Source organism: Nannospalax galili, unplaced genomic scaffold (assembly GCF_000622305.1).
Source record: "Nannospalax galili isolate Female #2095 unplaced genomic scaffold, S.galili_v1.0 scaffold46, whole genome shotgun sequence".
NCBI lineage: Eukaryota > Metazoa > Chordata > Mammalia > Rodentia > Spalacidae > Nannospalax > Nannospalax galili.
This window is the reverse complement of record NW_008355790.1, coordinates 1,264,248-1,277,095: the sequence shown is the minus strand read 5'-3', so window position 1 is coordinate 1,277,095 and position 12,848 is coordinate 1,264,248. Positions and strand designations below refer to the sequence as shown.

At 41.7% G+C, this 12,848-nt stretch overlaps 1 protein-coding gene across 3 annotated transcripts in view; it reads right to left on the bottom strand.

The window, feature by feature from the left end:
- Positions 1–685: 685 nt before the first annotated feature.
- Stox2 (storkhead box 2) overlaps positions 686–12,848 on the bottom strand; it is a 108,949-nt gene continuing 96,786 nt past the window's right edge. For 2 of the 3 annotated variants that reach the window (XM_008853563.3, XM_029556378.1), the window contains exons 3-4: positions 5,758–8,023; positions 686–1,300 (exon numbers count right to left, since the gene is read on the bottom strand). In XM_008853563.3, coding sequence (XP_008851785.1) covers positions 1,105–1,300; positions 5,758–8,023 — 2,462 coding nt within the window. In that variant the 3' untranslated portion in view covers positions 686–1,104. Of the gene's footprint in view, positions 1,301–5,554; positions 5,607–5,757; positions 8,024–12,848 lie in introns of all 3 variants that reach the window. The other variant, XM_008853564.3, reaches the window with a different exon arrangement.

Below are 12,848 nucleotides of genomic sequence, written 5' to 3'. Positions count from 1 at the left end.
TTTCCTATAATCACTAAAAATTATCTCCCACAGCCTAATTTAGGCATTCTATTTAAAACTACATAAAATAGATTTATGTCCTTCCATTAGAAAGAATAACATCCTCAGGCCACACTCTTCATTTGTATCACAAAGAACATTTTGCTTTGAAACAAACTAATCATTGTACCTATTATAGTAAGATAGATCATTCTAAGGATCATAGGAGGAAGCCGTCCTCCTTCAAGATTTGATGCATTCCTTCCAAAAGTCCACATTACCTCATCCATCACTCTGTGCTGTACCCCAGCAAGATTGGAATTCCCTTCTTTTGTCTACTTCAAAGGCCTATATTCCTATTTGTGATTATGGAAGGCTAAAAAAATCAAGACAAGCATCGACCGCACTGGAAAACAGAATCCTGAAAACAAATACCCCCAGCATTTCCATAGGACCCTTTCTGATACACTTCTATGGGCTTCTGCAAAAGAGTGTCATGAAAACTCACAGTGAGGAATGACTGGTAATACAGTGAGGAATGACTGGTACACAGTGAGGAATGACTGGTAACAGCGAGGAATGACTGGTACACAGTGAGGAATGACTGGTAACAGTGAGGAATGACTGGTACACACACAGGGCTGGGGTTCCTTCTGCTCCTTTTGGCACTGGTTTCTCTCAAGGTGGACAGCCTTGCATTTTTACATTTTGTGGTGACTTTTTTTTTTGAGTGTCAAGATTAGTTTCATGGCCCCATTCCCCCACAGACTGGGAGCAACATACATCTGTGGCATTTTAAAATGGAGTTGGCAATTGCATGACATTGAAAAATGCATGTTCCACTTACAGTGTCTAGACTTTCCTATGTGTGCTCAGAGACAATTAGTGAAGCAAAAGCGTACGTATCACCCCTACTGCTATTCGGTTGCTACAGAGCCATAAACGTGAAAAGCGATACTCTGAAATAAAGATTTTTTTTTGTGCCCTAGCCTACTTAGCAGCACAGTTTAAGTAAACCCCAAACTGCGCATGAGATGCTTGTCTTTCCAAAGGTGTAAACATCATCCCAATTGTCGTAAACTTTGCTGTATTGAATGAGACAGAAGATCTGAGGCAGAAGGACAATCACACACTAGTAACAGAAGCTTGCAAGCAGTTGGAAGGTTTCTGTAATTTCTCAGCTTCGTTTGTCGGGGGATCCGTACTTGCACGGAAGTTGAAGGCTGGACCAGCTCCACCATGGGCCGGGCTCAAAGCAGGATTCTGACGGCGGTTACTTTCAACAATGCTTGATGTGTTGGAAGCCAGGCTCTCCCGAGTACTAAAAGAGTAAAAAGGGTTGGTTTTGGATTTGCTTTGAACATAAATAATTATATATTGAACCCCAGAGGAAGAGCAATAATGTAGCTAATGGATTTCCTGTGTTGGCTCACAATGTCATATCAATACACATCTCCATTGAAAACTTGCTTATGCTCTTCCAGAGGGGATCTGGTAGCTCACATGAGGCATACCACAGTCTGCAGCTCACAAGGAAAGGGCTTTTGACTACTAAAAACACTTTAAAATGGCTTCCCCTTCTCTTAACATTCAAAAACACTACTTCAAAATGTGATGTGACAGGTGACTTTAAACATGAATACTCAACCTGTGTGATGATTTCTTCGAAGGTTGGGAATTCACAGACATTACTGCTCTTGAATTAACGATATAATTTTACTAAAAGATTCCAATTTTCCTGTCTTTGATTAGATTTAGATTTGGTGGACTTCAAGCATGCCACAAACTGGTTTTGTCACATGGGATGGGAATAAAATTACTCCTAACTACTTTATACCTCTGTCTCTAATTTTAACACTTCAGGTAAAACACAATTATATGTTCAGATAAAGAATGTTGGGTTTTCCCCCCATTTATTTGCAAAGTTGACATTCATTCCTGCCTCCCTTTGGTAGAAATATTTTCATTTCTGAAGGACTGTTAAAGAGTCAAGGTGATTAAAAGCTTTTTCTACTTCAATTTCTTTATGTTTTAAAATTAGAATACTTGAATCTATTTTACTGCCTTATGAGATGTAGAGCATTTCATATTTCCAAAGTGGGGAGAAACAGCAGAAATCAGATTACTAAGATTGACTAAAGGGATGTGACTAGGTTCCATGTTCAAAGCCCTCAAAGCGACTTTAAGAAATTCATCAACTTACTCAGAGCAAAGAAACCAGCATCATTCTCAAAACATCTACCCACTGGGTAGATTCAACGTTTAGAACATTTGTAGACTTTGCTCCACAATTAGTTTAAGCCAGCTAACCCTAATTAACAAGTCGATTATCACCATGGAGACATTCTCTCTTCCCTTGGCAGCAAATTCCAGCAGGGCATTTAACCCCAATCCCTTGGGGACTCAAGTTGCTTCTCAACAAGAAGTCAAAAATTAGCTGTTTAATGGCAATTTGTTCATTGACTACCAAGAAAACCACTGTACTGTTCTTGACTGGAGAGCGCACCTCCAGAAAGCAAGAAAGCTGAAGGATGCAGGTCAAGCTCTTCCATCAGACCTCTGGTAAGTATGCACACCTAAAGAATATTCTAAAACATCAGCTCTAAGGGACAGAAGGCACTTGCCTTACCTACTTACCTGTCTGACCTCTTTCCCAAGAAAATTCAGCAGTAGCTTGCCAGAGACATAACAGAGGCATGGGATTAATGGAGGAAGGATGAGGGCCAAAGAACATGGAGAATCCCAAAGATTTTATGGCACATTCCTCTAACTCCATTTTCAACCTTAATAGTAGTATAGTATTAATAGTATATGCTTTAAAAAATTGTGTATATGTGTGTGTGTGTGTGTGTGTGTGTGTAACTGCATACCACATGCACATGTGGAGGTTAGAGGACAACTTGCAGGAACTGGTTCTTGCCTCCCATCATGTGGGTCCCAAGGATTGCATTCAGGTTGCCAGGCTTGGGGGCAAGCATTTTGCCCTCTGACCTATCTTACCAGCCAACAGCACCTGACTTTCTCCGATCTACAATGGGAGAATTATGATGTGATTTATCTACTTATAGGGTGTCTGTGAAAAAGAAATAAACATTGATGTGCTTGTACATTAAAAAGCATATTTAGCATATAATGAATTAAGAAGCTACTGTAGATTAGCTTGGGAATCTAAATATTGCTAATGGCAATTATTCCTAAGAAAAATGAATTTTAAGGTCCAAAGGATCTATTTTTAAACCAGCTTTTAAGGAATGGGCTTAACAACCATTGACTACCTGCTGTATGCCAGACAGTGTGCTTGGAATTTTAACATAAATCATTCCAACACGTTATATTAGTTGAGATGTTTATGCCGTAAGATGCCTTTGACCACTTTTAAACACAGCTAACACATCTGTAGTAATAAACACATGAAGTATTCTAGTTTCTGAAAAGAACACATTTCATACTATTGCAATAATGAGCATAGTTTGTGACACTCATGATGAGGGATCTAGATATGCTGATGAGAAAACTAACAGAGATGGTCTTTTAGCAGTAAAAACATTTCTCAAATTTAATTTTTAAAGGAAAGTTAATGAAGTGCAACCTTAAAAATGCGATTCTTAGGATCCCACAGGTGGAGAATGAACTAAGCATCTCCATTGTTCATCCTTCTGTGCATGTGGTCCCTAGGCCTGCCCTTCCAAAGCACATGTTCATGCTGTATATAAAGCGGATACATCACCGACAGTGCGCAGTCTCTGATTTTCACACTGGTGTTGCTCAGCCAATTTTTGGCCTCACATTTGAACTAGTAATCTTTTCATGTCAAGACTTTTCATTTTCTATATGAGTTTTCATAGTACAGTTTAAGACAACAAATCCATTCAGCTGTGGAGAATGCAAGTTTTGTCATCTACCTTCTAACCAAAGAATCCTAAACACAAAAAGGTACGACTGGGAATGTCTGCATGGATTTCCTAGCTGCCTAAAATCTATGGGAGATCTACATATTCCCAGAGAGAAAATTCCACTAGGCACTTAGTGGACCAGCCTTCGGCTAATGTATGCAGTCCTTCTCCTTTTTTGGTTTAGGACAGACTCACTTACTCCCAACATCTCCTTGACAACAATCTTGGGAGTACCATCATTTACTGCCTAATCCCAGGGGAGGAGGGAGCACTGTGAAGGACTTGAAACTATAACCGGAAAAGCATTAGGCAGTAGATTCCATATGACAAGAAATAAGGAACAAGAAGATAGAAGCAAACAATAAACTATCTTCTCCATAAGCCATGGCTCTGAACTTTTATCATGGATCTTCACTTATGTTTGTCTCATACCTACTAGAAGACAGGGGGAGGGGTGTGAAGGACAGGAAAAGAGGTAGACAAGGACAGAGAAAATGAACTGGAAAATAAAATCTGATTTGGGAGGCAAAATGTAAAATATTAAATATTATTTAGCAGAAAAATTTCTTAAGAGGTTACTAAATAGGACAGGCTTTGTAGACCAGGGCCACAGTACCCCTTACCCCCAGGTCTCTCAAAGATCCTGAAGTACAGTCTTCGGGAGTTCCATATGTTTTACCTAGGGTGTTAACTCTGATAGCTGTTAGACATTAGAACTTCTATCTATGTGTTAACTTGGAAAAAATGGTCAAAATAACAATAATAAGTCAAGAACTAGCCTTTTAAGAAATAATGAAAGCCTAATATGGAACAAATATTGTAGTAATTCCCAATTCTGACTTTGGAATGCTGTATCCCTAACTTATCCAGAAATAAGGTGAAATGATCATAATAGAATTGATTATACTTCTTAATTTTTAAGTTAGATATATGAAGTACCTATATGGTACTTATTAAGATCATAAACAGTGTGAGACCTTGGGAATCAGCACTGGTGAGGAGTGTCGACCTCTTGGTAGCATTTCTGCATCTCAGAGTCACCAATCTGGAGTGGAATTTAGAAGCAAGATTTAGGACCCAAGATACTGTTTAAAGGAAAAGAAAGAGCTATGGAGAGAAACAGGAAGTGTGAAGTCTCTGGGTTTGCATCTGTCATCGCCAAACAACCTCGGTGCACTGGACGGGACCGCCAGGCACTGCACATTCTCAATTGACAATGCTGTTTAACTATCAAGACCTGTAAAATGACAGTGCTCAAGAAGGCTGTAGGGATACTGCAGGAGGAGAAATAAAAAGGTGCACAAATATCACGATCTATGAGAGCACAGGATCCTAACTCTTGTGAGAGGAACAAGCTTCTACTTCTCTGTCCACATACAGGTGGTGCGAGGAAGCTATCTGAACAAATGGAATAGACCACACACCAAGTAGGAATTAAAATGGCAGTAAGCTTCCAGATCCTCTGGGTCCCTTGTCCTCGCATCAATTTAGTCCCTACCCACAATTTAGTCTCTTCCCACTGACTATATTCATCATACTCAAAAAATTGCTATTTTTGAAGGACTTTTAAAAATCCCTTCCCTTTGCATGGTTGGCAATACAAATAGAAGAAAAACTATTGGGGTGCATTGGCCTTAGTCAGACTAGACTTGATACAAGTTTGAGGGAAGGAACCAACCCACCAGTCCAGATTGGTGATCTCTACAGCTGCAGAAACATTTTTTTTTTCAATTCCTGAAAAAGAAGTTAGAAACAGACTGTTAACAATACAACTCACACAATTCACAGCCTTCATTCACAGATTTGAGACAGTGAAGTCAGTTATCTGTATAAAGCCCCAGGCCCTGGCAGGTGTATGCCTGTACAGAGGGACAGCTCTCCCTACCGTGGGGAGTTGAATCCACTGTCCACTGTGATGCTGCTGCTGTCCATGCTGTCCAGTCGGGCTGAGTGGGTGGCTCTCTGGTTGCTGCTGCTGTCAGTTTCCTTTGGGGTAAGGAGGGTGAGGTTCTTCTCAAATTTCCTCTGCAAGTCTCTTTCTTTCTCCCTCTCAAGGAGCCACTGCATGGTACCCACATCATCTCTATTTTTCTCTTCCTCTGTGTTTTTGTTGGCCCCTTCCTCAGAGTCGTCATCATCAGAGACATTGTAATAGTCAAAAGAGGCCTCCTGGTTCCCTCCAGACTCCTGCTGACGCTGGGAAGCAGGCATGGCTTGTGCCACCGATGTCCCCAGGGAAGGTTCCAATTTCTCACATCGGCCTGGCAGTGCGTCAGCAGGTGACTTCGGGTGGGATTTGAGGAGGGACAGGCTCGACTTGTGATAGCTGTTTACAGACAAGGTGCTGTGCAGAGGTTTGAACAATGTATCTTTGCTGAATATCTCTTTCCTCTTGTCCAGGCTGCTGGGCTCCGTGCTATGATGCTGGACGAGGCGGCCATTGGCCATTCCCTCAGCCATGCCACCTGAGGCAGCAGGGCCCCCACCTGGCCCTTTCGGTGACTCCTCCTTGTGCCCAACAGGCTCCCTGGAGGAATGGGGAGTCTGCCTCTCAGATGAAGATAGCTTTTTCACCCCTTCGACCAGGGTCAAAGTGTCATGGTCCTCCTTATTTTTTCCCAGAGGTGACGGTGCTGTGAGCACAGTCTCACTAGAGGTGTTGCACTGGAAATAGTCATCTGTGGCTGTTTTTGTTGGGCAGGAGTTGAGTTCACCATAGGATGGCATACTCTCAGGGGCTTTGCCTGGCTCTAAAAGGCTACAAGCACTGGAAGGTTCCTTGCTGCCACTGACTATTTCTGGAATGCACACCTCTTTATAGCTCGTAGAGGAAATGTGAGCCCTTTGATGACCAATAGTCTGGGCAGGCCTTAAAGTACTGTCATCAATGTAGGATTGGCTGGGGGTCTGGTCATCTTGGCTACAGCCTTCAGCCAGGTCTTCAGGCGTCCCAAGAGAAGCAGCACCCAGGGGGCCTTTGGAGTTATCCATGGATCTGGATCGTTCCTTGGCTTTGTTGGACCTCTCATTCCTGGACCTTCGGTCCTGGGTATGGCTGTGGCTTCGGTGCACTTTTGAATGGGAGCTTCCCCTGGAAGGTTCGGGAAAAGGCATCTCAGTTCTTCTTTTGGCCAGTTCACCAGATACATCCCATTCTGGCGTCATGGGGAAATGGGACTCGATCACGTTTGTGTTGCTGTGCATGATGAAGTTATCTCCTTTGTGTTCGATGATGAAGCAGCCCTCTCTGGGGGCCCTGGTTAGAGGGTCACAAAAGTCATACTCTCTCTCACCGGGGATGTCCAGATGCGAGCCATCCGAAGGATCTCCTTTAGATACTCGCGTCTTGCTGTGCGACCTGGACTTCCCATGGGACTTACGATGAGTCCTGCTCTTTTTACTCCTTCCACTGTGGTGGGCTGAGGATCCCGCTTTACTCCGGTGAGCTTTTTCCTCTTCAAGCTTTTTCATTAGTGCAGTGTGCCTCATGACATTTTCCACTGTCAAGTCCGGGTTAATCCGCCGTATGATTTCCATCTCCACTTCCCGAGGGATGGTGGTTGGAGTGTCCTCGTCTCGTAGGGGCCACTCCTCAGGAGGAAACTGGGCAGAAAAATTGGCCAGCTGTTTGGTCTTGTCTTTCTTAAAACTCAGCCGGAATAACTTGAGTCCGAACTTTTTGGACTGCTTTTCACTATCTTTAGGTTTTGAGAGAGTTTCTGTCTTATAAGAAAAATTTATAGTACTTTTACTCTTTTCAGTGGGTGGCACCTGGCAGAGTGAAGGAGGGCAGTAAGGGTCTTTGCAGTCCTTGGCAGACTTCCTCTGCAGAGTGGAGGCATGCATGCTGTGCACATCTTCTCGGCAGCAGTGGCAAGAGTCGCAGTGGTTTCTCGGCAATGTCCTTTCCCTGACACAGCCTGAGGCAGAGGGCGTTATGGTTCCGGGTTGTGGAGAGGTACACTGAGACCTGTCAGGCATCCTCTCTTCCAAGTGGTACCATTTACTGTTAGTTCTTATGAGGGAAGGAGTTATGAAGTAAGTCTGCGGGGTCACAATGAAATAACCATCTGGAGTTGGATAGATTTTCCTCTCCCGTACCAGTGTGTTTAGGGTATGCCGCAGAATTTCTTGGCTTGGGGTTGGAACACCTAAGAACAAAAGAAAAGACATGTGTGAGAATGGAGAAGGCACATCTTCTGGATTCCCGATTCACAGAGTGCTGTTACCATTGCCAGGTTCAACGTATCGCCTCATGCCGTGCAAGCAGGGTTTTGACATGTTTAATGTATTGAGTGTGAATTCTAATTCTAGTTTTCTCTGGTAACTCCTATGGTCATTACCACCTATAAAATGAAGAAGTATTAAAAACAAGAAGAGGACTGGGGCTCTAGAATAGGGGTAGGTTTCTTGACAAGCATGTGTGAGACCTTGGGTTCCATCCCCATCACCACAAGGGGATGAACGTTAGATACAGTTAGATTGCTACTGTTGTTACAAAGTCTTTCTTAAAAATCATGAAAGAGACTATTTTTTATTTATTATTTTTATTTTATGTGTATGAGTGTATTGCCTACATGTGTGTAAGTGCACCTGTGTCATGCATTGCCCAAGGAGGTCAGAAGAGGGCATTAGATCCTTTGGGACTGAAGTTATGGGTGGCTGTTAGCTACCATGTGGGTGCTGGGAATCTAACTCGGGTCCTCTGCAAGAGCAGCCAGTGCTCTTAATGGCTGAGCCATCATTCCAGCCCCCAAAAGACTATTTTTAAATGACAGAAAAATGAAGTTTCCCATAACATGACATAAATTTACAGAAAACTAGGGAAGATTAAAATAGTTATCTTGATACTGGAAAAAATATGTATGTGGAACCATTTACTCCATACACTTATTTTTTTTTAAAGATTGTTTACTTAAACTTAATTTTTATAAATTATATAAAAGGGAAACTAGACTCAACCGCTCTTATGATGTGCTCTGTAATTATGACATCACCACCTTGCATTTTGAAACTGTCTCCTGCAGTAGTGAAAATCAGGGGAGAACATCCTCTTTTCTAGCATAGTGTCTAACCACTGAATCCTAACCAATACATTAGTAAAAGTTGAAACACTATCAACTTGATCATTAAGTTCCAAATGCCTATGTTTGCTAGAAGAGAAAAAAATATCAGGAATAAAAAGATACATGACTTACATTGTTTTGAAAGGGTTTGTGTGAATGTTTATGTCTTCACTACCTTAAGAGATAGAATCAAGGACAGAAATTCTTAGGCAAATACACATTCTCCAGGCTGTAGCTCACTTACTTCATTTCTTGGGTATTTGTCATTGTCCTGTGCTACATACATAAAGGGTGATGATACTTGTAGAACTGACCTGATGGTATAATTTAGAATCAATAGAATCAGGTCAGATCAAATCACATCAATACTGCCAATATATTTAACTATGTCTGACCCACAAAAATGTCAATTTCACATGGCTCAACCATCATAGTCAAGGCATATAATGTGGAGACTGAAAGCTTGGGTTCTGAGGCCAGATTGCTGGATTGAAATCCCAGCTCCATCACCAACAATGGTGATATTAAGTGAATTATGCACCCTTTTCCATTGCATACCTTACTACAGTTTATATCTAAAATGTTCCCTAAAGCCCATGTGTTAAAAGCCTGGTCCTTGGCTTGTTGTTATTGGGAGGTGGTATTACCTTTAAGAGGTGAGGCCTACTGGGCTCTCTAGATCAATGGGGCTTTGAAGGGCATTGTGAGACCCCGCCTCTGCCCCTTCTTTTGCTTCCAGGCTACCTAGTGAGCAAGATTGCTCTACTATGTGATTCTACCACAAAACGCCAACTCACTATAGACCTAAAAGTCATGGGCTCATCTAATCACAGACTGAAACTTTCACAACTATAAACCAAAGTAAACCTTTTTAAAGATTTAACTGTGGTAACAAAAAGCTAATACCTACTCACCAAATACACATATTAAAATTCTTACTCCCCAAGTAATCTTTTTTGGAGAGAGGGTCTTTACAGAAGTAGTCAAGTTAAAATGAGGTAGTAAGAGTGGGCCCTAATCCACTGGGATTAATGTCCTTCTGAAAAAGGGAAATTGACACAAAGAGAAGCAGAGTGGAAAAAAAAATGTGAAGGCAGATGGTCGCTGATTGCCATCCACAAAACAAGGAGAAATGCCTGGAATAGATTCTTTCTGCACAGCCTTCAAAAGGATCAGCCAACCCTGCTGACATCTTGATTTAAGACTTCTGGTTTCCAGAAGTGTCCAATACTGCACTTTTTGTTGAGCTCCCTGTACTGTTTACAGGAACCCCCGTGTGGCATCACTAACACAGCTGGCAACCTAATCTCTGAGCTTCTATTTGCTGTTACCAAGATATGGATACTAAAGGTGACTATTCTCATAGAACTGTTGGGAGTTTAAATGAGTTTGGTTTACACAGAACAGTAACCAACAGAGAACAAGGGATCAATAAATACCAGTCATTAGTAGTCTCAACTTTGAGTCAGGCTCTGTGGAAACCTGGATTACCTTCAAACGATGTTGCATAGTAACCTGGAACCATTGGGTGAGCTGAGAAGTTTGGGCTCGTTTTCTCTTCCAAACTACAAAAATAGGATCTACAGCATTAGAATTGATCTGATCAAGGAGAGGAAGTCTTCGAATGTAATGTTGCACCCACACTCATTTGCATTCTATCTTTAGAAGGCATAAACATGAGTGGCACACATGTGGCATATGCACAGACACATACACATACACATTAATAAAAAAATGTTTTTTAAAGAAATGTAGCTCAACTTTCCTTTAGTAGCAGTCAAGGTAAATTATTCAACCGTGAGTTCCTTTTATTTTTTTAAATTAAAAAATATTTATGCGTGTGAGTGTTCTGCCTGCATGTATATAAGTGCATATATTATGGCATGTTTAGTCTTCACTAAAAGGTTCAACATAATGTATGGCTTAATATAATTAAATGTTGAGTTGTATAGCTTTCTTTAATCTAATGCTCTACTCTTGATACATATTCACTGATTTTGTGCAAATGATTTAAATAGTGGTATGATTATTTTTAATCCTGTGATTGCTTTGTACGAAATAGAAATGAAAATATTTTTTTTGGTCTTTTTGAGACAGGGTCTCCCTGTAGCCCCCGTTGTCCTGGAACTCACTATGTAGACCAGGCTGGCCTTGAACTCACAGAGATCCGCCTGCCTCTGCCTCCCGAGTGCTGGAATTAAAGGCGTGTGCCACCATGCCCAGCTCATACTTTTTTTTAAGTTAAAAAAATAAAAAGAACTCATAATTGACTAATTTACCTTGGCTGCTACTAAAAGAAAGTTGTTACATTTCTTTAAAAAACATTTTTTTATTAACGTGTATGTGTATGTGTTTGTGCATATGCCATGTGTGTTCACATAGGCCAGATGAGGGCATCAGATCCCCTAGAGCTAGAGTTATAGGCAGTTGTGAGTGGTCTGACACGGGTGCTGAGAACCCAGCTAGGGTCCTCTGAAGAGCAGCAAGTGCTCTTGACTACAGAGCGATCTCTGCATTCTTTCTTATTTAATGGGAGGCACAGTGTCATTTCTGAAAAAGCAGTATGGCTTCTCGTGAAGCTATAAACTATACACAGATTTTAAAAGCTCCTAAGATGACAGAGGTAGTGATTTAGGTATTCCATGGGAGCAACATCTGTCCTTCACTAGAGTGCAGTGTTTGATGAAAGCATCTGTCCACTCTTACCCAAGAATCTGTTTAGCTTACTAGAAGGAAAAAAGGTGTGCCTGGCAGTTAAAATAAAGAGACATTAGTGAAGAATGCTCAGAGACAATAAAATGTCACAAAATTTAAGATAATTCATAGATTACAAGGGTATGTTGGTCGTAGCAGTGTTTGAATAGTACAGGTAATATCAAAACATTAATCAGAAAACTTAAAAAGGGGGAAAATACCACTGATAGATGAAAAAAATATCACTGATATATTTGTATTTCCAAAGAAACATGAAGTTTCTTTGGAGCAAAAGGAAAGACATAGCGACCAAGTATGACAGCTTAGATTATCACTTAGCATAGAATGGCTCTTACATCCTAACCTTGGGTGCATGTGTGTGTGTGTGTGTGTGTGTGTGTGTCTCACACTTTCCACACCTGACTTTGGGCTGAGTCAGGACTGCTTTGAAGATACGTGATCAAAGAGTCAGAAGTCCTGTGAAATGGGCTTACACCCTTGTTCCTTTTCCTAAAAAGGATGGAGCACTGTCATGCCACCTCCAGTGGAGCCCACGTGAGGAACTCTCCATAGGTCGAGGCTGAGAAAACTTCAAAGGAAGAATGTCTCCTGGAGATGGCTGTGTTAAAAGAGCATGCCGTGTCTTTGGCTGTTCTACTTTAGTTCCTGTCTTTATTGATGCAATATTATTCTTATTCTTTCTTCATAGAGAGATTGTTTTGTACCTACTCAGATCATTAGGCCCACCTAAAGAGAAATTAGATATGGATGATTTCCTGGGAACTTAGTCATCTGATACTATACTTCCTCAGGTGTCTCTGTTCAGTCATCAAGAAGCCAAGACAGAGAAAGTCTTGGTCCAGTCAATCTCCCTCGGGTCCCCCTCCCCTAGACAAGTCCAGGCCTGGATGCTTGAGTTGGCCTAAAAATGTGAGGCTGTTTTGCCCTCTTTATGGGATAGACCCCTGATAATCACATGCATGACTAATCCCAATGACGGGTAAGACCCTCCCAGACTGATGAACCTAAGACAGGGGCCATGAGGGCAATCATGGTTACCCAAGGACGGGCAACTTCAGAACCTGAGGAGAGGCAACCTAAGACAGGGAGGTCATAATAAAATAGGGAAAAGGGACGGTGACTCCCATTCCCAGGGCTATCCCTGGGAAGCCTCACTTAAAATAATAAGGGGAGATGTAGGGACCTGAGGCTTGAG